Genomic DNA, 21,692 nt, shown 5'->3' on the forward strand with positions numbered 1-21,692 from the left:
TGGTTGTTCAAGTTGAGAGTGGAGAGCAGCTTGGGCTGGCTTGGCTGATACTCATCAGGCCCTTGGACGAGTGGGCGCGCAGGGGTTGGAGAAGCTCTGAGGTGGGATTGACCATGCCTAGCAGCGGCAGGCATGGAGTGCCACTCTATCCACCCCCAGGGGCCACGAACCTGGACCAGCTTTCTTTGCACCCCAGGATTTCTTTACGTCTTGCTTGCCTAATGCAGTAGGACACCATGACCGAGATCAGTTGGCTTTGGCCCTCTGCCCTCAGCTCCGAAACTCATCCGGTCTCTTCCAGCCCCAGTAGTGATGAGAGCGGCTGGGTCATGAAGCTCTACCACAGGACTACTCTCGAGTTTCCCACTTGACTCCTTTTCCCAAGAAATCGTTGTAACTCTGGCTTTAGTATATACATAGGTATACACAACAATATTTACTGATAATAGTAAAATATACTTTTAAAACAATTTTGGGATACATATAAAATTTACCCTTTACTAAATAAAGCAAACTTGTGTACTAAGGAAATTATGTGCTTATTTATTTTTTAAGATTCATTTTTCACTTTTATTTATGAGTGGGTATATAAATATTCCCATTTGCAGGTACCCACAGAGGCCAGAAGAGGGTGGTAGATACTCTAGAACTGAAGTTACAAGTGGCTGTGAGCCACCAAACATAAATGCTGGGACCCGAACATGGACCCTCTGCAAGAGCCCCAAGTGCTCTTAATGCTGGACCCCAAAGCTTCTTTTTTTTTCCATTTTATTTATTTAATGGGGTGTGGAGTAGCTAGTGTGCCGCCTGCACATATGGAAGTCAGAGGACAGCTTGCGGGGATTGGTTCTCTTCCTTCACCATGTAGATTCCAGGAATTGAACTCGGGTCATTAGGCTTGAGGAGACATGGCTTAACCTAAGTCATTTTGCAGGCCTGCTTGTTTATATTTATGTAAAATTAATTCCTGGGGATTTAGAGACAGCTTAACAGTTAAGAATGCCCATTATTTGATCGTGATGGCACACACACAGAGAAATTAATTTTAAAATTTTAAGGTATACAATAGTGGCACATACCTTTAGTCCCAGTACTAGAAAGGGAGAGAGGCAGCCAGATCTCTGAGTTTGACACCATCCTGCTCTACAGAGCGAGTTCCAGAACAGCCAGGACTACACAGAGAAGCCCTGTCTTGAAAAAAAACCAAAAGTTTAAAACAAGCATTCTAAAGCCATCTATGCAGAGATATACACACAGGAATGTCAGTAGGAAAAGAATGCCTTTGTTTTCTGTATTTAAATCGTATTTCTATAAAAGTAGGATACTGTACAGTAGAAGCCCTGCAAGTCATACAATGTCGCAGTCTTAAATCTGAGCAGAGATGTTTCAGGCATGGCATGGCATGATGGCATGCACGGTACAGAATACACATGTCATGTGTGAAGAATGGACATGGATTTGGAGCAAAGGTTCAGCGTTTTTAAGATATTGTTCTTCCAGAGGACTGGAGTCCAGTTCCCAACACCCACATCAAGTAGCTCACAGTCACGTATACTTCAGATTCACAGGATCCCAACCCCTCTTCTGGGACCTCTGAGGGCATCACAGTCACATGCGCACACCCTCAAACAGACACACGCATATACACATAATTTTAAAACAAAAACAATCAAATTTAAAAGGCCAAGCAAGAACCAAGACAGTGAAGTTGGTTCATATAACCCGGGAGGGTTCTTGCCAGAAATGCATTGGCTTCACTATGTGTTTGATTTTTAATTAATTCTTGGTTGTACATTCACAACGCTTTTCCTGCTAGATTTTCATGACCCCTCTGCTCATGTATGTAATCCTATATGAGATCTTGAGCCACAGTTTAAGAAGTTGAGCTCTAGAGGCATCTGCAAGCATGAGGACCTGAGTTTAATCCTGAACGCCATGTCAGCGTGTAGAAACTGGGGCTGGATGGCTCAGCCATTAAGAGCATCTAGCTGTTCTTCCAAAGGAGCAGAGTTTAATTTCCAGCATCGGGATGGCAGCCCACAATTATCTGTAACTCCAAAGGTGTGGCCTCCCTTCCCCCAGCCTGGAACCTGCTTGCTCAAGGGTGGAGCTACCGGCTCATTCGTCCTGCCACGCCCACTGCTGGAACCTGCCTTTGCTGCCTGGAGGCACACACGTGTTCGTCCTGCTACTGGACCCTGAGTTACTTGGCGGGATATTGGGTTCCCTCCCCCTTCCTTTATAACTGAGTGTCTGGAAATAGTAAAATTGAGCTTTGATCAGGATGTTGTCTTGGCTCCATTATTTCTTCCGCCCCGTCTAGATTCCTCTCTTTTCAGCGAACTGCCATTCTCAGTTGAACCGTTCGTGTTGTGGACTGCCGGCAGGCCGCAACACAAAGGGATCCTCTTCTGGCCTCCCCGGACACTGCATGCATGTCATGTGTTGCACAGACAAACATGCAAACAAAACATCCACAAACACAAAAATAATAAAATGTTCAAAAATATTTTTTAATGCAGACACCATGACATGCTCATCCATACTTGAGAAGTAGACACAGGAAGGAGGCTGCCCAGAGCTCTCTGGCTAGCTGGCTTTGCCTAATTGGTGACCTCAGAGGTCAGGGAGAAGCCCTGTCTCAAAAACCTAAGATGGGAGCAAGATAAAGGAAGACACCTAATGTGGACCTAGGCCTTCCACATGTGCACATCCTCATGCATAAACACATGGACACCACACATACAAGAAGTTGTCACTGAGGGCTCTGGAAGTTAGACAGCCAATGATTTCAAACTGAAAGACCTGAAACGACAGTCACTCTGTATATTAATTTTCCTGAACTGTATACTTTCAGAATCATCACAATCGTATCTTCACACAAGGTACCACTATTTCTATTTGAGATCTGAGGCCGGAAGCCGTTTGCTTAGAGACAAAACACTGCTAACATGATACAGGGGCCTTTATGTTTTTATGGACTTGATGCTTTTTAAATTTGTATCTTATTTTAAAATAATAATAATAATCATTAACATTATCAATTATTATTATTGTGTGTGCAATATGTGTGTGTGTTGCTGACTCATTCCTTGTTCGCAGCCACTCACAGTAGAACAGAATTAACATCAAATATAATTAGCCTCAGGGCTATCCACAACAGAAGTGCAACTGTCGTGGGTCCCTTGTGGAGCTCAGAGGACAGCTTGCAAGAAGAGTCCGTTCTCTCCGTCCGCCATGCAGGTTCAGCGATACCCAGCTTGTCAGGCTTGTGGCAAGCATCTTTGCCAGAGGAGTCACGTCTCCCACCCCAACTGTCCGTGGCTGAACCTGGCGCTCACCAATGGAACCAAGCTCTGCATGAGCTGTAAGGAGTCCTGTCTCCACCTTCGAACTGCTGGAATTACAGATACATCAACTTTCTACATGAGTCTCAGGGATCTGAACTCAGGTCTTCATGCTTTTGAGGCAAGCACTTGACCCAGGAAGGACGGCCACTCCTAACTGTAGTACTGTTAGGAACTCATAAAATTACATTGGCTGGCAAAATGGCTCAGTAGGTAAAGGTGATTGCTGCCAAGCCAGACAGCCTGAGTTTGATCCCCAGGATACAGATTATGAAAGGAGAGAGGCACCTGCGAAAAATTGCTGTTGAATCTCCACACATATACACATACCCAGACACATTCTCATATGTACAAAATTAATAGATAAATCAATGTAATAAAATTATAAATGAAATAATGTTTCACAATGGTTCTGATATTAAACATTTTAAAACAATCTGTGCAACATTGGAATTTAATTATTTACATAAACTGTCATACATGCCATTACTCAGGCTTCAGTAGGATGATAATGTTCTAATGTCCCAAGGCTAGTTGTTTTTACAATCAAAACAACCCAGTCTTTATTTTTCAGGTAAAACCCATCCGTGCTTTGAAACAAAACTGCAGTCTACCAAAGAAATCATTGGCTAATTCTGCATGTAAAGAAAACCCGTACGTCTTCCAAGAGCCATGGTGAAAGAAAAGAAAAAAGCGGACAAGAAAGGAGATAAGTCCGCCCGCTCTCCCTCCTCCATTTCTGATAACCCAGAAGCCTCGAAACAAGATAGCAATGCCAGTAAGCAAGAAGTGGCCCCCAGTGCTGTTGTCCCAGTCGTGGAAACACCACTCAAGCAAGCCCCCAAAAGAGACTCAGTACAAATGGAACAGAGTGAAGAGGAGACTCAGTATGAAGAGCCCATCCTGACCAAACTCATAGTGGAAAGGTAAAAGTGGGGCATGATGGAGCCAGACTCTGTAAACCAAATGTTACATGAAGGTGTGTTTGTGTGGGACCATGTGAATCCTCGTGCGTTTTGTTTGTTTGTTTTATTTTTTTGGTTTTGATTTGGTTTGGTTTTGTCTTTCCAGACAGGGTTTCTCCCTGTAGCCCTGGCTATCCTGAAACTCTGTAGACCAGGCTAGCCTCTAACTCAGAGATGGGCCTGCCTCTGCCTCCTTAGTGCTGGGATTAAAGGGTGCACCACCACTGCTCAGCTCATGCAGTTTTATGATCCTGCAATTCCCAGTTTCCAAAAGCACTTTTGTGTGTGGGTGTGGAACTCACTGCTTTGGTTAGATGGACTATCCCGAGCTCCCAGGGTCCTCTTGTCTCTGTCTCCTTTTTTTTAGGGAGCTGGAAAAATGGCTCCATTTGTAAAGTGTCTGCTATACAAACCTGAGCACCTGATTTCAGGTCCTTAGACTCCACTTAAAAGTCAGGGGCGGTAGCACACTTCAAGAATATTTTTAGCCAGGCGGTGGAGGCGCACGCCTTTGATCCCAGCACTTGGGAGGCAGAGACAGGCAGATTTCTGAGTTCAAGGCCATCCTGGTCTACAAAGTGAGTTCCAGGACAGCCAGGGCTATACAGAGAAACCCTGTCTCGAAAAATAAATAATAATAATAATAAATAAAAATAAAAAAGAGTATTTTTAACATGGTAACATACATAAAATTTGCTTTTTTTTATAAAGATTTATTTATTATTATACATAAGTTCACTGTAGCTGACTTCAGACACAGCAGAAGAGAGCATCAGATCTCGTTATGGGTGGTTGTGAGCCACCATGCAGTTGCTGGGATTTGAACTCAGGACCTGCGGAAGAGCAGTCAGTGCCCTTACCCGCTGAGCCATCTCACCAGCCCAAAGTTTGCTATTTTTAACTACTTAAAATGTATAATTCAGTCACTGGTGAGATGGGACAAACATAAGGATTAAGGTTCAGATCCCCAGAAACTTAGATAAATTCCAGTTGAGGATGGTGGCCCACGAGTATGTAAGTCCAGCTTTAGAAGGTTGAGATGGAATGGCCAAAGCAAGCTGGCCAGCTCTGGGTTTGATTGACAGATCCTGCCCCAATAGGTGAGGTGGAAGAGCAAATGGTTCCAGATCACTTGTATGTGTACATCCCGCCCCCCCTCCCCACACAGATTGAAATAAAACAAAATGTATAGTTAGTTCAGGGTGTTAAATGCATTCCTAGTGTCTCACAGCTAGCATTTGAGTTCTGACCCTCTTCCCAGACAGAAATTCTGTACCTACCAAGCCCCTTAGATCACACTAAGAGGTGTGTATGCCATGGGAATCTGTATACTTTAACATCCACACCCTTCGTGAGTTTGAATGCTGTTTCTTTGTAGCTATGAAGGGGAGAAAGTCCGTGGACTGTATGAGGGAGAAGGCTTTGCTGTCTTTCAAGGCGGAAACACCTACCACGTAAGTCACAATTATTGGAGCCAACAGGGCTGGAAGAAAGGAATAGACTGAAAGTCTTCCATTCCCAAGGCTTGAGCGAATTGCACAGATTCCTCTAAAACTTTGTTTTGTTTTATTTTTCGAGACAGGGTTTCTCTGTGTAGCCCTGGCTGTCTTGGAACTCACTCTGTAGACCAGGCAGGCCTCGAACTCAGAGATCCGCCTGCCTCTGCCTCCCGAGTTCTGGGATCCCCTAAAACTTTTAGAAGTACTACATACTGATTTACCCTGAACCCCAACTATCTACTTACGGTGACTCAGTATAACCGAAGTGCTCATTTTAGACTTTAATCTTTCCTTTCCTGATTGTTAACTATTGTCAAGCCATAGATTCACCACTCAGTAAATACAGTCACCACAGGCGAGATACCAAACTTGGATGCTTAAGTCCCCCACACAAAATGCTTCAGGGTTTGCAAAGAACCTACACATATCACTGGGGCTAGAGAGATGGCTCACCAGGGTTTGCTGCTCTTGTAGAAGAGGACCAGTGTTTGGTTCACAGCACCAGAATGGCAATTTCACAAGTGCCTTTGGCTCCAGATCCAGGGGGTTTGATGCCCTCTTCTTGCCTTTTCCAGGGCTGCACTCACATCACACACACATACACACACACACACACACACATCTTAAAGAAATAGAACCTAATGGGCATCTTCCCATATACTGTGTTGTTATTTGTTTCCTTGTGGTGCTGAGGATTGAATCCAGGGCCTTGAGTCTGTTATCCAAGTGTTCTACCATCACAATGCACACCCTGCATATTCATTGTCATAGCTACACAACTTACAGTACTGAACATAAAGCAAATGATATGCAAATGACATGTAAATGAAATGCAAATTATATGCAAATAGCGTTAGGCTGTATGTTTTAGGGAGAGATGGTCTTTTTAAAAAACTGCGTGTCTAGTCCACATGCAACTGTTTCAGTCCTGGCTACATAGTGAATGTCAGTAACGATCTGACTTCTTTCCCCCAAATATATTCTATAGGTATTTGATTCTGTCTACTGGTTTAACACAGAGGCTGCCCTTAGCTAGTTTGAACTGTCAACTCGGCATATTACCTAAGAAGGGAGTCTCAGTTGAAGGATCACTAGATCAGTTTGGCCTATAGGCACACATGTGGGGGATTGTGTTGTTGCTATAGAAGGGTCCAGCCCACTGTAGGTGGTGCTATTCCCTAGGCCGGTGGTGCTATGCTGATCAAGAAAGCTAGATAAAGAAAAGACAGCAAGCAGCGTTCCTTCATGGTTTCTGCCTCAAGTGCCCGCTTGAGTTACTGTCCCAGTGTCCCTCAATGACCGACTGCGAGCTGGAAGTGTAAGCCAAATCACTGCTTTTGGTCAGAGTGCTTCCGCATAGCAACAGAGATGAAACTCAGGCCAAGAGTGATGAGCAGAGTCTCAGGGCTGAGGGTGTGGCCCCATGGCAGATCACCTGCCTAACGTGCAGAAATCCCTGAGTCCATCCCTGCCACTGCAAAGAATAAAAACAAACAAACCAAAAAGGGCGAAATCTCACTTTCACTGTTGTTTTGTGATAAAAGTTCTCAGCTAGCACTGTTTCTTTTCACTCTTTAAATAGATACATCAATATTTTATATATTAGTCACATAACGGTAGATTGCAGTTAGAATTGTTTTCAGTTATAAATTTATCATGTATTACTATATGATTTTCATCACTGTAGAACCCACACCAAAATACAAGATAAGTTTTAAAATTTTTGATGTGGCCAGGCAAGTGGTGGCGCACACCTTTAATCCCAGCACTCGGGAGGCAGAGGCAGGCGGATTTCTGAGTTCGAGGCCAGCCTGGTCTACAGAGTGAGTTACAGGACAGCCAGGGGTACACAGAGAAACCCTGTCTCAAAAAAAATTTTTTTTTTTGATGTGTTGTGAAGCATACACAACATTTGTTATTTTAACCTTTTGAAGTGGACAGTCTAGTGGTCTTAAACATCCCATCACCCCTGACAGCCCAGAACTTTCTGACCATCATAAAATGAAGCTTGGCAGCCATGAAATGAGAGCTCCCTGGCTTACCTGACAGTTCTTTGTGATCCTGTGTAATGCTCAAAAATTGCTAGATGCAGCTGTTCCATAGTTGTTGGATTTTTTAAGGGTTGTTTCATTTTTTTCCCTTTACTTGTAGGCCTCATATTCATTCATTCATTCATTCATTCATTCAGATTACCAAAAACATGTGCTTATGTAAAAAAAATAAAGTTTAAAGATTTCTAGGTCTTATGTGTATGTCCGTGTTCCATGTGTGTGCAGATGCCCACGGAGACCAGAAGAGGGCATTGGGTCCCCTGGACCTGAAATTCTACACATTTCATACATAGCTATACACGTGTGTATGCCTGCACACAGTTATGTGCATATGCACGCTGATGATTTCCAATAAGAGAAAACAAAGTGCGAGGCTCACAAATGTGCCGTGTCTAATGGTTGTGTTTGGTTTTACAGCGTAGGAAATGGGCCTTGTCCGTGCTAGTCAGGCGTCTCCCACTAAACTTTCTTCTCAGCCCCAAATCTTGAAAGCTCGAAGTAAAAAAATCAAAAGGTTTTGAATTCTTTTCGCCTGTAGTTCAGAGATTTTTCCAGTGACTTCCTTAAGAGACTGACTGTGGTTATCAGGTCTAGGTTTTGGGGGTAAACTCCTCCTTGGATCTTTTTTGGCTCAGAATGGCTCACTGTGTGTGTGTGGTGCAGGCTCAGAGTGGGCACCACACTGTGGCAGCTGCCACCAGCCAGCCAGCACATTCCTGCAGGTAAAGGGGCAGGGTGGGCTGGTGGGCAGGGTTCCAGTCTACGAAGGGAGCCACTGTCTAGATCCCCACTGTCCACGGCTCCCATCTGAGAGGTCACTATTATTTCTCTCCTAGGGTATGTTTTCAGAAGGACTGATGCATGGACAAGGGACTTACATTTGGGCTGACGGATTGAAGTACGAGGTAAATCATTGTCGTGTGTAAGAGCTGTCAGGGATTAATTGTAGAATTAATCACAGGTTGGCTTCCTGCACTATTTTTTTTAAAGATTTATTTATGGGGCTGGAGAGATGTACAATGTACTCATATAAATAAAATTAAATAAAATAAATATTTTTTAAAAAGATTTATTTATTTATTGTATATAAGTGCACTGTAGCTGTCTTCAGACACTCCAGAAGTGTGTGTCAGATCTCATTGCAGATGGTGTGAGCCACCATGTGGTTGCTGGGCTTTGAACTCAGTTAGTGCTCCTAACCACTGAACCATCTCTCCAGCCCCGCTCCCTGCACTATTTTTAAAGAATTCTTTTTTTTTTTTTGGTTTTTCGAGACAGGGTTTCTCTGTGTAGCCCAGCTGTCCCGGAACTCACTCTGTAGACCAGGCTGGCCTCGAACTCAGAGATCCGCCTGCCTCTGCCTCCCAAGTGCTGGGATTAAAGGCGTGCGCCACCACGCCCAGCCCATTTTTATTTTTTAAAGTATATGTGTGTGTGTGTGTCCCTGTGTGTGTGTGTCTGTGTGTTGTTATGGCTGTTGACTTGAGGCGGTCTCAGAGGCTACAGGAAGGTATTGGATCCTCTAGAACTGCAGTCACATACAATTGGGAGCTGCTGGTATGAATGCTGGAAACGGCACTCATGCTCTAACTGTTGAACCATCTTTCTAGCCCTCTAGATAGACTATTCTTATAAAAGTAAGTCAAGTTAGGTGTGGTAGCACACGCCTTTAATCCCAGTACTTGAGAGGCAGAGGCCAGGAGGTCTCTGTGAGTTTAAAGCCAGCCTGATTCTAGGACAACCAGGGCTACATATTGAGACACTGTCTCAAAAAAAACAAACAATTAAAAAAGAAAAAAAAGAAAGTTAGCATAGTTAGGATGATATCATGGAATCCCAGTACTCGGGAAGCTGAGGCAGGAGGACACCCTGAGTCTACATAATAAGATGCTACTTCTGAAAAAGAAAAAAACTCAATGCAAAGGGCAGTGTTAGCACAGGACCAAACCTGGAGAGAGCAGGACGATGCAGAGGCCGACTTGTCACTCCGTGTAGTAACGCGGTGACTGTGTCAGGTGCCTGCGAATCCCTGGAGCTGGCTTTATGTGTTGCACTGGAGGTATCCTGTGTTTACACATCACACACGGGTGGAGTTCAGTGGTGATCTATGTGTTCTCTGCGTGCATTGCACACGGATAGATGTATGTTAAATCCCTCATGCTTTATCTGAACACAGTTTCTATAGTCTCTTAAGCCATCCCATCCCCGCAGAGCTCACTCTTTTTCCTGGCTGCATGCATCCCATTATGGGGGTTTCACAAAAACCATCTGGGTTGCTGGGCTGAGGGGAAGTGAGTATTTTTAAACTGATTGTGAGAACAGATTTGTCCTCTGAGACTGTGCCAGTTTCAGCTCCCACTCTCAAAGCCTGTGAGTGTCTGAAGTGCTGTTCTAGAAATCTCCACTGCAGAGTTACTAATGCCATGGTGTTCATAAATGGTAAGAGACATTTAAGGCAAATACACAGAGCACGTGGATTCAGAGGGCAGCTGGGCAGCATGCACAAGCTGCAGAGGTACAGAGATGACGAGAGAGGGTTGATCCTCCACTGAGGGGGTCTGGGGATCCACCCTCAACAGTGTGTTAGAGCCCAGTTTTCTGAGAGAACTCCCTTTCCGTGCTACCCCCACCTTCCAGCCTGCTGCCAACATGGAAGGTTTCTGATCCCTGAGTGGTGGTTTTGCCAGGCAGGTCCTTCTGTGTCACTGTCTCTGGAAATCCTCTGGCATATTGGGGCTGGGGGAGGATCCTTCTTGGCAAGCACAGAGCCCTCCACAATCAACCCATCTTAGAGAGTTCATGGGTGGGTCTTGGCTCTCGAAGCATCCTCAGTCACGTTGAGCCACCTAGCACCAATATGCTCTGCTGAACTGGTGATCATCCTGCGTGTTTGGAGTCTTGGGACTGAGGCAGAACACCAGCTTAGCACATGGGGAACCCTGGTTCATTGCCCAGTGCCACTACCACCATTGCCAACGGAACCACTCTACCATCTTTGGGCCATGGCGCACATCACCATGAGCTGCTCACAATGAAGGCGCCCTCAGCCAACACAGTGAGTTCTTCAGAAGTTGCCCATGAGGTAGGCTGTTGACTGCAGAGTATTTTGATGGACCATGGAGAGACAGAAGGCTTTCTGTGGGTGATCAGTACCTGCTGATCATTCAGACCTCTCCACGGTGGACCCTAAGAGGCTAAAGTTAAGGTCAGGATTGGCAGCCACCACATTACCAGGTCACCTGCTTGCTTCTTGGAGCATGGTGTAAATGAAACCTTCCCAGTGTTCTATTCTGCGTGGACTTCCGTGCCGTGGAAGAACGAGGTGAGGGGATAGGAAACACAGGGACGAGGACATGACGTGCACATCCCCCACACCCACAGAAAAGCCAGGTCAGTGTCAGAGTGGTCAGAGTTCCTTCATTGCCACCCCCTATCGTCCTCCTGGTCATTTTGCCCTAGGGGGACTTTGTGAAGAATATCCCCATGAACCACGGGGTGTACACATGGCCGGACGGCAGCACTTATGAAGGAGAGGTGACCAATGGCATGAGGAATGGATTTGGTATGTTCAAGTGTGGCACACAGCCCGTGTCCTACATCGGCCACTGGTGTCACGGCAAGAGACACGGGAAGGTAGGTGAAGATTATACCCCACGAACAGTCCCATCTGTGTGAATGTATTTATGATATAAAATTAACCATTTACAACACTATACAACCATCACATTATCCAACCTCTAAAACATTTTTAGCACACAAAATAGAACAAATATGCATTAGGAGGTCACTCCATATCCCTAGCCAGGATCAGGCTGCCCACTGTGTATGTGGATTTATGTCCTAGATGTTGTGTCGGTCCGATTTCTGGTCACTGTGACAAAAACCGCTTGCCTGGCATGGTGGCGAACACCTTTAATCCCAGCATTTGTGAAACAGAGGCAAGTGGATCTCTATGAGTTCAAGGCCAGTCTGGTCTATACAGAGAGTTCTAGGCCAGCCAAGGGACATAAGAGCACCCTGTTTCAAACCAAACCAAACCAAAACAAACCCACCATTACTACCAACAACAGCAACTTCTTGCTAGGAACTACTGAGTAGAGAAATGATTGATTTGGGCTCACAGTTTCAGAGGGCTCAGCCCATGGTAATTGGTGCTACTTCTGGGTCTCCCATGGGGCAGAATAGGATGGGGGTGAGAAAGTGAGAGGCTGCTACCTTATGGTAAACAGGAAGAAGATAGTAGGGCCAGGACAAGACGCAGCTCTCAAGAACGTATCCCTCAGTGACTTTCCGCTAGGTCCCAACCTTCTAACGTTTCTTGAACCTTCTGAAACAACACAACACAAGCACAACACAAGCACAACACAACACAAGTACAACACAATACAACACAACACAAGCACAACACAACACAAGCACAGTACAACAAAACACAAGCACAACACAACACAAGCACAACACAACACAACACTGGAAACTAAGTGGTCAGTGCATGGACTTGTCAGGAACACTTCATATCCAAACTCTAACAGACACTTCTTTTTAAATGGAATCATTTAATATGTGAACTTTTGTTTTACTAAGCCTAGCCATTTTATTAAGCATGAGGTTCATCTAAGGAGTGGCATGTGTTGGTACTCTGCCCCTTTTAAGGCTGACTAATGTTTCATTGTAACTATATACCATAATTTATCTATTCATCTGTTGATGGACACTTGAGCACACATATACAACAACAGTACACACACACACACACACACTCCATGGTTTGCATATGGAGGTCAGAAGACAGTTTATAGAAGCTGGTTCTCTATACCACGTGGCTCTCAGGTCACAGGGCTAGGAGTCAAACCCCTTCACCTTGATGCGTTACCTTCGTCTTGAGACAAGCTCTTACTTTGTCCTTCAGGCTGTCTAGGAACTTATTGTGTAGCCCAGGTTGGTCTCCAACTTAAACTGATCTTTTTTTCCTCACTGCCCAAGGGTGGGGATTTTAAGTATGAACCCCATGCCTAACTCGTGCGTGAGGAAGTTGGCCTCAAGCTGATGGTCCTATTTGAGAGTTTCTGGAAAACAGGCATGGTCAGTCTGTAACCCATGGACCCCTGGCACCTCAGGATACCATGAATAAGGCCCAACATACTGAGGGATAACATTATCAAGTCTCAGTGCCAAAAGATTGGATGGCCCTGATTAGCAGGTGAGGCCTCACTGGAGGAAGTAGGTCAGGGAGTTGGTCAATCGGGAAGTAGCTTGTCCCTAGTTCCTTCCCACCCCTCCATACTTCTGTCTGCCACAGGTAAGCAGCCTCTGCCATCTGACCCACTGCCATGATGTTCTGCCTCAACACTGGCCCAGAACTAACAGAACTGATGGTTATAGACTGAAAACTCTGGGACCACCAACCAAAATAAATCATCCCTCTCTTCAGTTGTTTCTGTAAGGTATCTCTCCCCTAAAAACAAAAAGTCTGATTCATGCGAGGAGCAGCTGGTTTGTGATATTGGTGTACATACTTAACCCTTTGTATGTTTGTGTGCATTGTCATGGAGTGCATGTGGTGGTCAGAAGACAACCTGGGGTGCATGTCCTCATCGTTTACCTAGCCTGGAGCATCTCTGCTGTGTTAGCATGCTAGCTGGCCCTCGCGCTCCCAGAGGTTCTCCTGTCTCCATTTGCCATCTCCTAGTTAGGAGTGTGGGGATGGCAGACGCTTACACTGTGTGCTGTGTCCAGCTTTTTATGTGGATTCTGGGATCCACACTCAAGTCCTCGTGCTTGCACTTTACCCAATGAGACCTTTTCCCCAAGCCCTTTTCTTCATCTGTAAAACCAACGTATCATGGGTTATGAGTCTTAGTAACTATAACATTGACTTCTGCACAGTTTATGCATCTTAGATTTGCATGCTTGATCTTTATGCAAGAGGATTTGCGTCATGAGGCTTCATTTCTCTTACTATTGTTTGCTCTAGGGCTCCATCTATTACAATCAAGAGGGAACCTCTTGGTATGAAGGAGACTGGGTATACAACATCAAAAAGGGCTGGGGAATAAGATGGTAGGTACGACCCTTCCCTCCTCATTTGAGTTGTGGGTGAAAACGCTTTCAAAGGCTCGCTTGATTCTCACCCAGGTTAGAGATGAGGTGCACAAATGATGAAGAACACATCTTTTTATCCAAGCATGGAGGAGTTTTCAGTAACTCCTGACAACATCTCCATAGCAATGAAAACATCCTATGGGAAATCCAGAAGAGAATACTAAGTGTGTGATTGTAGGCTTCACTTTGTTTTAAATAGGAACTGCCCGCCTTTGTCCTCTGTAATCTACAATGAATCTGTTTATCATAGGTTACAGTACTGAATGTTTTCTGAAGAACAGCAGCATTTTTGCTTGATTTTAGATTGACCCGATTGTCTTGTTGTTACTGTTTTAGCTTTGGCAGTGCTAGGGATTGAACCCAAGGGCCTAGAGCACGGTGAATATCCTCCCACTGGGCTAAAACACGGTGAACACCCTCCCACTGGGGCTACAGCCCAACCCCCATTTTGCTTTGTTTGTGCAAGGTCTTGCTATTAGCCCAGGCTGACCTTGAATTCAAGAATCTCTTTTCTCTCCCTCTCAAGTGCTGGTATTATAGACCTGTACCTTCATACCCAGCAAGGATGTGTGTGTGTGTGTGTGTGTGTGTGTGTACACTAGGGTATATTTTTATATGTATATGTGTGTGCACATATGTGTTAGTGGATGTGAAGGCAGAAGAAGGTATCAAGTCCCCTTGAGCTGAAATTACAGGTGGTTGTTAACTGCCCAATATGGACAGGAAATAAACTCTAGTCCTGTGGAAGAGCAATGAGTGCTCCTAACACTAGGCTAGGGAATGGATCCATCAGTATGGCCCTTCCACAAAAGCGTGGGAAGCTGAACTCAATCCCCAGCACCCATGGAAAAAGCTTGGTGTAGCAGGATGTACCTGCAACCTCAGCACAGGGGAGCAGACACAGGAGGATCCTTAAAGCTTCTAAAGCCAGCCTGCCCTGCCAGACCGATGAGTTTCAGGTCCAATGAGAGACCCAGTCTTTACAAAACCAGAGGAAATACATCCCATGTGGACCTTGGGGCTCCACATGCACATGTGCACACACCACATATGTACCTAACAATACATAGTATCTAGTGTCAAAATATTTAAGTAATAACATAATAGGAGTTGTTTTTAGAAGATGTAAAATCTCACTCTTACCCATTTATTGAATAATGAAGAAGTTTAATAAATGGAATTATTCTCCTCCCTAGTAGGAATATTTTTGCCAACCATGTGCTACCTATGTCTCCATAGCACTGGGTCCTTTCTGGGTTGGATTTCCTGAGAGGCGTTTAGGGGGTGAGTTTAAGGGCATTAAGGGCAAATCAGATGTTGTCGACATAAGATAACCAACTGTTCATCCTTGTTTTCTTTGGTCCCAGCTATAAATCAGGAAACATATATGAAGGGCAGTGGGAGAACAACATGCGCCATGGGGAAGGCAGAATGAGGTGGCTCACAACAAATGAGGAGTACACGGGCCACTGGGAGAAGGGGATCCAGGTAGGCACCTGACGTCACATGCGTCGCAGCCTGAGGAGGGAGCTGTACTAAGGGCCCTAAGCACAACTAACCTAAGAAACTTGAGATGGCTAGGGTTAGCCTCAACTCACAAAATCTAGAATCACCTGAGAGGCGGACTTCTGGCACAGTGTTATTTTAATTACTCTAATTGATGTGGGAACACCCATCTTAGTTGTGGACAGGGCCATCCCCCCCCACACACACACCTGGGCAAGGGATCCTGTACTATATTTAGTGGAGGGAGCGGGCTGAGCTGAGCGTGCACCCTCTGCTCTCTGCCTCTGACTGTGGATGGATACAATGTGACCAGCCTGCCCTTGACTGTGGATGGATACAATGTGACCAGCCTTCTCAAACTTCCGCCACTGTGGCTTCCCAGAAGTGACAAGACTATAACCCAGAAGTGTGGCCCAGCCCTTCCTTCCCTAAGCTGGTTTGGTCACAGCTACAGAAGAGAAAGTGACTTAAAGTTACAGTCTTCTAGTGCCAGCTACACTGTTTAATCCATGTTTTGTCATTTAGTCTTCTGGAACGGTCTCACACATCCTTCATCCAATCCTACAATCCCTAAATTTAGGGCTCACTGCCAGAGGTCAAAAGGCAGCTGACCTCAATACCTGCTTCTAGGTTCATGCGCTCTGCCCCTTCAGATTATCAGTGTCTTTGCCATAACTGGAGTTCAGGTAAAGGGGGTTTCTGCTGACGAGCTACTTTCTTTTCAGAATGGCTTTGGAACACACACATGGTTCCTAAAGAGAATCCCCAACTCTCAGTATCCCTTGAGAAATGAATACATAGGGGCGTTTGTAAATGGCTTCCGTCATGGACAAGGGAAATTTTACTACGCCAGTGGAGCCATGTATGAGGGAGAGTGGGCTTCCAACAAAAAGCAGGGCAGGGTGAGTATGGCTGCTGGGAAATGCTGGAAGGTGTGTGTCTGGTAAGTCATGGTATTGCTCATTTCACAAAGATAACTACTTTAGTTACAGCGATGATATGCATTTAAAGCTCCTTACAACGTATTATTTCCTGGCTACTTAGAAACGATTGAATTGTCTCTGTTATATGTGTATACAATTAAGGGAGGGTGCAGGTTGCAGGTTGTAAATACAGTGTAGCCTGATCGTTCATATACAATTGCAGTGTGGGCATTGGGGCTGCTTGTGATATTAACGCAGTGACTTCAGCATTTCTATCCCACCTACCCACATAGCAGCTCTACCCTTGGGTTGCCGTGTCCCTAGGATTACAAGACAGGCTTCGCATTACACAGCCCTGCTAAGGAGAAGAAAAGAGACTCATTTCCAAAGCTCTCTACAAATGCCTCTCAACTGACAGAGCTGAACAGGGGAGAGGGTGAGGAGGGTGATGGGAGGGGGGCGTGTTTGTCGACCTCAGAATCAGTACTTTACCATCCTGGGGTTGACATATAGCAGTACCACACCTATGGCTATGGGCCCTCCATTGGCCATTCACAAAGCTTATTAGGGTTTTTAATAAACAAAAAGTTGAATGCTATGACCAAGAGGTGATTCAACTTGGGGAAAGGTTGGAGGAGGGGGGAGGGGAGAAGAGGAGGGGCAGGCGCAGGAGGAGGGAGAGGCATGGTGTGAGAGTCAATGAAGAACGACTCTCTGTGGCCTATCTTCAAAGCAGAAAATGCTCCAAACCCTAGAAAACCCTTCTGAAGAATGCCACAGTCTCCCTCCTGAAGCCTCTTCAGCCTCACGTGCCTCCCTCCCTACAGGGCAGGATGACCTTCAAGAACGGCCGTGTGTATGAAGGTCTGTTTTCCAACGATCACATCGCACAGTTCTTTGAAGCTGAAATGGACTACTCACGCAGCCTGGACCGTTGGTCAGACGCCTCGCAAAGGAGCCGGCTGCCTCGGGGGTCGTCAGTCAGTGCTGTCAGGGAGCCTGGTAGGTGAAAGTAAATGACTATTGTTTTATTATTGATTATTATTATTATTATTACTTATTCCATTCATTTACATCTCAAATAATATACCACTTTCCAGTTACCCCATCAACCAACCCCCATCCCCTGATATCCCATTTCCTGGCTACCCCTCTGACACTCCCCATCCCACATCTGCCCTCCCCTTCCCTTTTGCCTGTTGGAGAGTGCTCCCCCACCCACCCACACTCTGCCATCCCACCGTTCCAACACCCCCCTACTCTGGGGCATCAAACCTTCCTGGGACTAAGGGCCTCCTCTCTTGTTGCTGTTGGGCAAGGCCATCCTCTGCTACATATGTATTTGGAGCTAAAGATCCCTTTAGGTACACTCCTTGGTTGGTGGTCTAGTCTCTGGGGGAACTAGGTGGACAGGCCAGCCTATGTTGTTCTTCCAATGGGATTGCAATCCCTCTCTGCTCCTCCAGTCCTTCTGCCAGCTCCCCACCCCACCCCACGCCAGGTTCCCTGAGTTCAGGTTCCAAGCATCTGCCTCTGCATTGGTCAGTTGCTGGCCAGACCTCCCCAGGAACTGCCACATTTGGTCCCTCTCTGCAAGCACCTCCTGGCCACAGCAACAGTGTTGGGTTTGGTGTCTGCAGACATGATGTATCCCTGGGTGGGGCTGTTCCCTGGTTGGCCTTTCCTTCTATCTCTGTTCCATTTTTTGTCCTTGTTCTTCATTTGGATAGGAACATTTCTGGGTTAAAAAAATCTTTGAGATGGGTGGGTGGCTCCATCTCTCCACCAGGGGCCGTGCCTATCTACTGGAGGTAGTCTCCACAGATTCTGTCTCCCCCTTCTCTGTGCATTATGGCTAAAGTCAATCCCGTTGGGTCCTGGAAGCCTCAACAGTTTCTCTGCTGTCTGGGACCCTCCAGTGGCTATCCCGTTTCTCATCCCCCCTGCTACCTATTTTTATTCGATTTCCTTACCCTCTATACCTCTCTCATCTCTCCTCCAGATTCTGATACTGCCACCCTTATTTCTTCCTCCTCCTTTCTTCCTTGTCTCCCTCTCCTTCCACCTCCCACAATCGTCCTGTTCCCCCTTCAATGCAGGACTGAAGCATCCACCTTCTTGGTCTTCCTTCCTTCTACTTTCCATATGGTCTATAAGTTGTTTTTTGTTTGTTTGTTTGTTTTTGTTTTTATTTTTTCGAGACAGGATTTCTCTGTGTAGCCCTGGCTGCCCTGGAACTCACTCTGTAGGCCAGGCTGGCCTCAAACTCAGAAATCCACCTGCCTCTGCCTCCCGAGTGCTGGGATTAAAGGTGTGCGCCACCACTGCCCAGCTCTATACGTTGTATCATATGCACTGTGAGCTTTTGGGTTAGTATCCACTTAATCAGTGAGTGCATACCATGTGTGATCTTTTGTTGTCTGGGTTACCTCACTCAGGATGATATTTTCTAGTTCCATCCATTTGCCTGTGAATTTCATGAAGTCATTGTTTTTGATAACTGAGTAGTATTCCATTGTGGAAATGTACCACATTTTCTGTATCCATTCCTCTGTTGAGGGAAATCTGGGTTCTTTCCAGCTTCTGGCTATTATAAATAAGGCAGTTACGAACATAGTGGAGCATGTGTCCATGTTATATGTTGGAGCATCTTTTGGGTATATGCCCAGGAGTGCTATAGCTGGGTCCTCAGGTAGTACTATTTCCAATTTTCTGAGGAACCGCCAGACTGATTTCTAGAGAGGTTGTACCTACCAGCTTGCAGTCCCACCAACAATGGAGGAGTGTTCCTCTTTCTCCATATCCTCGCCAACATCTGTTGTCACCTGCGTTTTTGATCTTAACCATTCTGACTGGTGTGAGGTGGCATCTCAGGGTTGTTTTGGTTTGCATTTCCCTGATGACTAAGCATGATGAACATTTCTTTAAGTGTTTCTCAGCTATTCGAGATTCCTCAGTTGAGAATTTTCTGTTTAGCTCTGTACTCCACTTTGTAATAGGGTTATTTGGTTCTCAGGAGTCTGCCTTCTTGAGTTCTTTATCTATTTTGGATGTTAGCACTCTATCGGATGTAGGATTGGTAAAGATCTTTCCCCAATCTGTGGGTTGCTGTTTTGTCCTATTGACTGTGTCCTTTGCCTTACAGAAAATTTTCAGTTTTCTGAAGTCCCATTTGTCAACTGTTGCTCTTAAATCCTAAGCCATTGGTGTTCTGTTCAGGAACTTTTCCCCTGGGCCCATGTGTTCCAGACTTTTCCCCACTTTCTAGTCTATTAGATTCCATGTATCTGGTATTATGTGGAGGTCCTTGATCCACTTGGACTTGAGCTTTGTACAGGGAGATAAGAGTGGATCTATTTGCATTCTTCTACATGCTGACTAACAGTTGAACCAGCACCATTTGTTGAAAATGCTGTCTTTTTTCCACTGAATGGTTTTAGCTTCTTTGTCAAAAATCAAGTGAACATAGGTGTGTGGGTTCATTTCTGGGTCTTCAATTCTATTCTATTGATCTACTTGCCTGTTTCAGTACCAATACCATGCAGTTTTTTTTATCACTATTGCTCTATAGTATAGCTTGAGGTCAGGGATGTTGATTCCCCCAGGGTTTTGTTTTGTTTTGTTTTTTATTGTTGAGAATAGTTTTTTTCTATCCTAGGTTTTTTGTTATTCCAAATGAATTTGAGAATTGCTCTTTCTGCTGCTAGAGACTTGGCTCAGTGGTTAAGAACACTGACTGCTCTTCCGTAGGTCCTGAGTTCAAATCCCAGCAACCATATGGTGGCTCACAACCATCTGTAATGAGATCTGATGCCCTCTTAGGGAGTGTCTGAAGGCAGTTACAGTGTACTTACATATAATAAATAAATAAATCTTTAAAAAAAGAAAGAATTGCTCTTTCTACGTCTATGAAGAATTGAGTTGGAATTTTGTAGATTGCTTTCAGCAAGATGGCTATTTTTATATATTAATCCTGCCAATCCATGAGCATGGGAGATTTTCCCATTTCCTGAGATCTTCTTCGATTCCTTTCTTCAGCAACTTGAGGTTCTTGTCACACAGATCTTTCACTCGCTTGGTTAGAGTCACTATTGTGAAGGGTGCTGTTTCCCTAATTTCTTCTTCATCCCTTTATCCTTTGAGTGGAGAAAGACTGCTGACTTGTTTGAGTTAGGTTCCTATCTAGCCACTCGGCTGAAGTTGTTCATCAGTTGTAGGAGCTCTCGGGTGGGATTTCTGAGGTCCCTTATGTGCACTATCACATCATCTGCAAATAGTGACACCTTGACTCCCTCCTTCCCAATTTGCATCCCTTTGATCTCTTTTTGTTGTCTAATTGATCTGGCTAGGACTTCGAGTACCATATTGACTAGGTAGGGATCGAGTGGGCAACCTTGCATAGTCCCAAATTTTAGTGAGATTGCTTTGAGTTTCTCCCCATTTAGTTTGATGTTGGCTATTGGTTTGCTGTATATTGCTTTTATTATATCTAGGTATGCACCTTGAATTCCTGATCTCTCCAATACTTTTAACATGAATGGGTGTTGTATTTTGTCAAAAACTTTTTCCGCACCTAATGAGATGATCATGTGGGTTTTTTTTTTCTTTGAGTTTGTTTATACAGTGGACTACATCGATGGATTTCCATATATTGAACCATCCCTGCATCCCTGGGATAAAGCCTACTTGATCGTGGTGGATGATCATTTTGATGTGTTCTTGGATTCGGTTTGCGAGAACTATATTGAGGATTTTTGCATCAATATTCAGAAGGGAAATTGATCTGTAATTCTCTTTCTTTGTTGGGTCTTTTTGTGGTTTAGGTATAGTGCAACTGTAGCTTCATAGAAACAATTAGGTAGCGTTCCTTCTGTTTCTGTTTTGTGGAATAGTTTGAAGTGTACTGGTATTAAATCTTCTTTGAAGGTCTGATAGAATTCTGCACGAAAGCCATCTGGCCCTGGGCTCATTTTGGTTGGGAGACTTTTAATGACTGCATCTATTTCCTTTGGGGTTATGGGACTGTTTACAGGTTTATTTATCTGATCCTGATTTAACTTTGGTACCTGGTATGTGTCTAGAAAATCATCCATTTTGTCCAGGTTTTCTAGTTTTGTTGAGTACAGACTTTTGTAGTCGATCTGATGATGTTTTGAATTTCCTCAGTTTCTGTCCGTATGTCTCCCTTTTCATTCCTGATTCTGTTGATTTGGCTACTGTCTCTGTGCCCTCTGCTTAGTCTGGCTAAGGGTTTGTCTATCTTGCTGATTTTCTCAAAGAACTAGTTCCTAATTTTGTT

General features: G+C 44.9%; 1 protein-coding gene across 2 annotated transcripts in view; it reads left to right on the forward strand.

Moving 5' to 3' along the window:
• Rsph10b (radial spoke head 10 homolog B) overlaps nt 1-21,692 on the forward strand; it is a 53,929-nt gene that overhangs the window by 469 nt on the left and 31,768 nt on the right. The window contains exons 2-9 of one of the 2 annotated variants that reach the window (XM_021163175.2): nt 3,922-4,273; nt 5,691-5,766; nt 8,699-8,767; nt 11,322-11,495; nt 13,837-13,922; nt 15,332-15,452; nt 16,196-16,372; nt 17,221-17,395. In XM_021163175.2, coding sequence (XP_021018834.1) covers nt 4,020-4,273; nt 5,691-5,766; nt 8,699-8,767; nt 11,322-11,495; nt 13,837-13,922; nt 15,332-15,452; nt 16,196-16,372; nt 17,221-17,395 — 1,132 coding nt within the window. In that variant the 5' untranslated portion in view covers nt 3,922-4,019. The remainder of the gene's footprint in view (nt 1-3,921; nt 4,274-5,690; nt 5,767-8,698; nt 8,768-11,321; nt 11,496-13,836; nt 13,923-15,331; nt 15,453-16,195; nt 16,373-17,220; nt 17,396-21,692) is intronic. The other variant, XM_021163176.2, reaches the window with a different exon arrangement.

The sequence above is a fragment of the Mus caroli genome, chromosome 5 (genome assembly GCF_900094665.2).
Source record: "Mus caroli chromosome 5, CAROLI_EIJ_v1.1, whole genome shotgun sequence".
In the NCBI taxonomy this organism is placed as follows: Eukaryota; Metazoa; Chordata; class Mammalia; order Rodentia; family Muridae; genus Mus; species Mus caroli.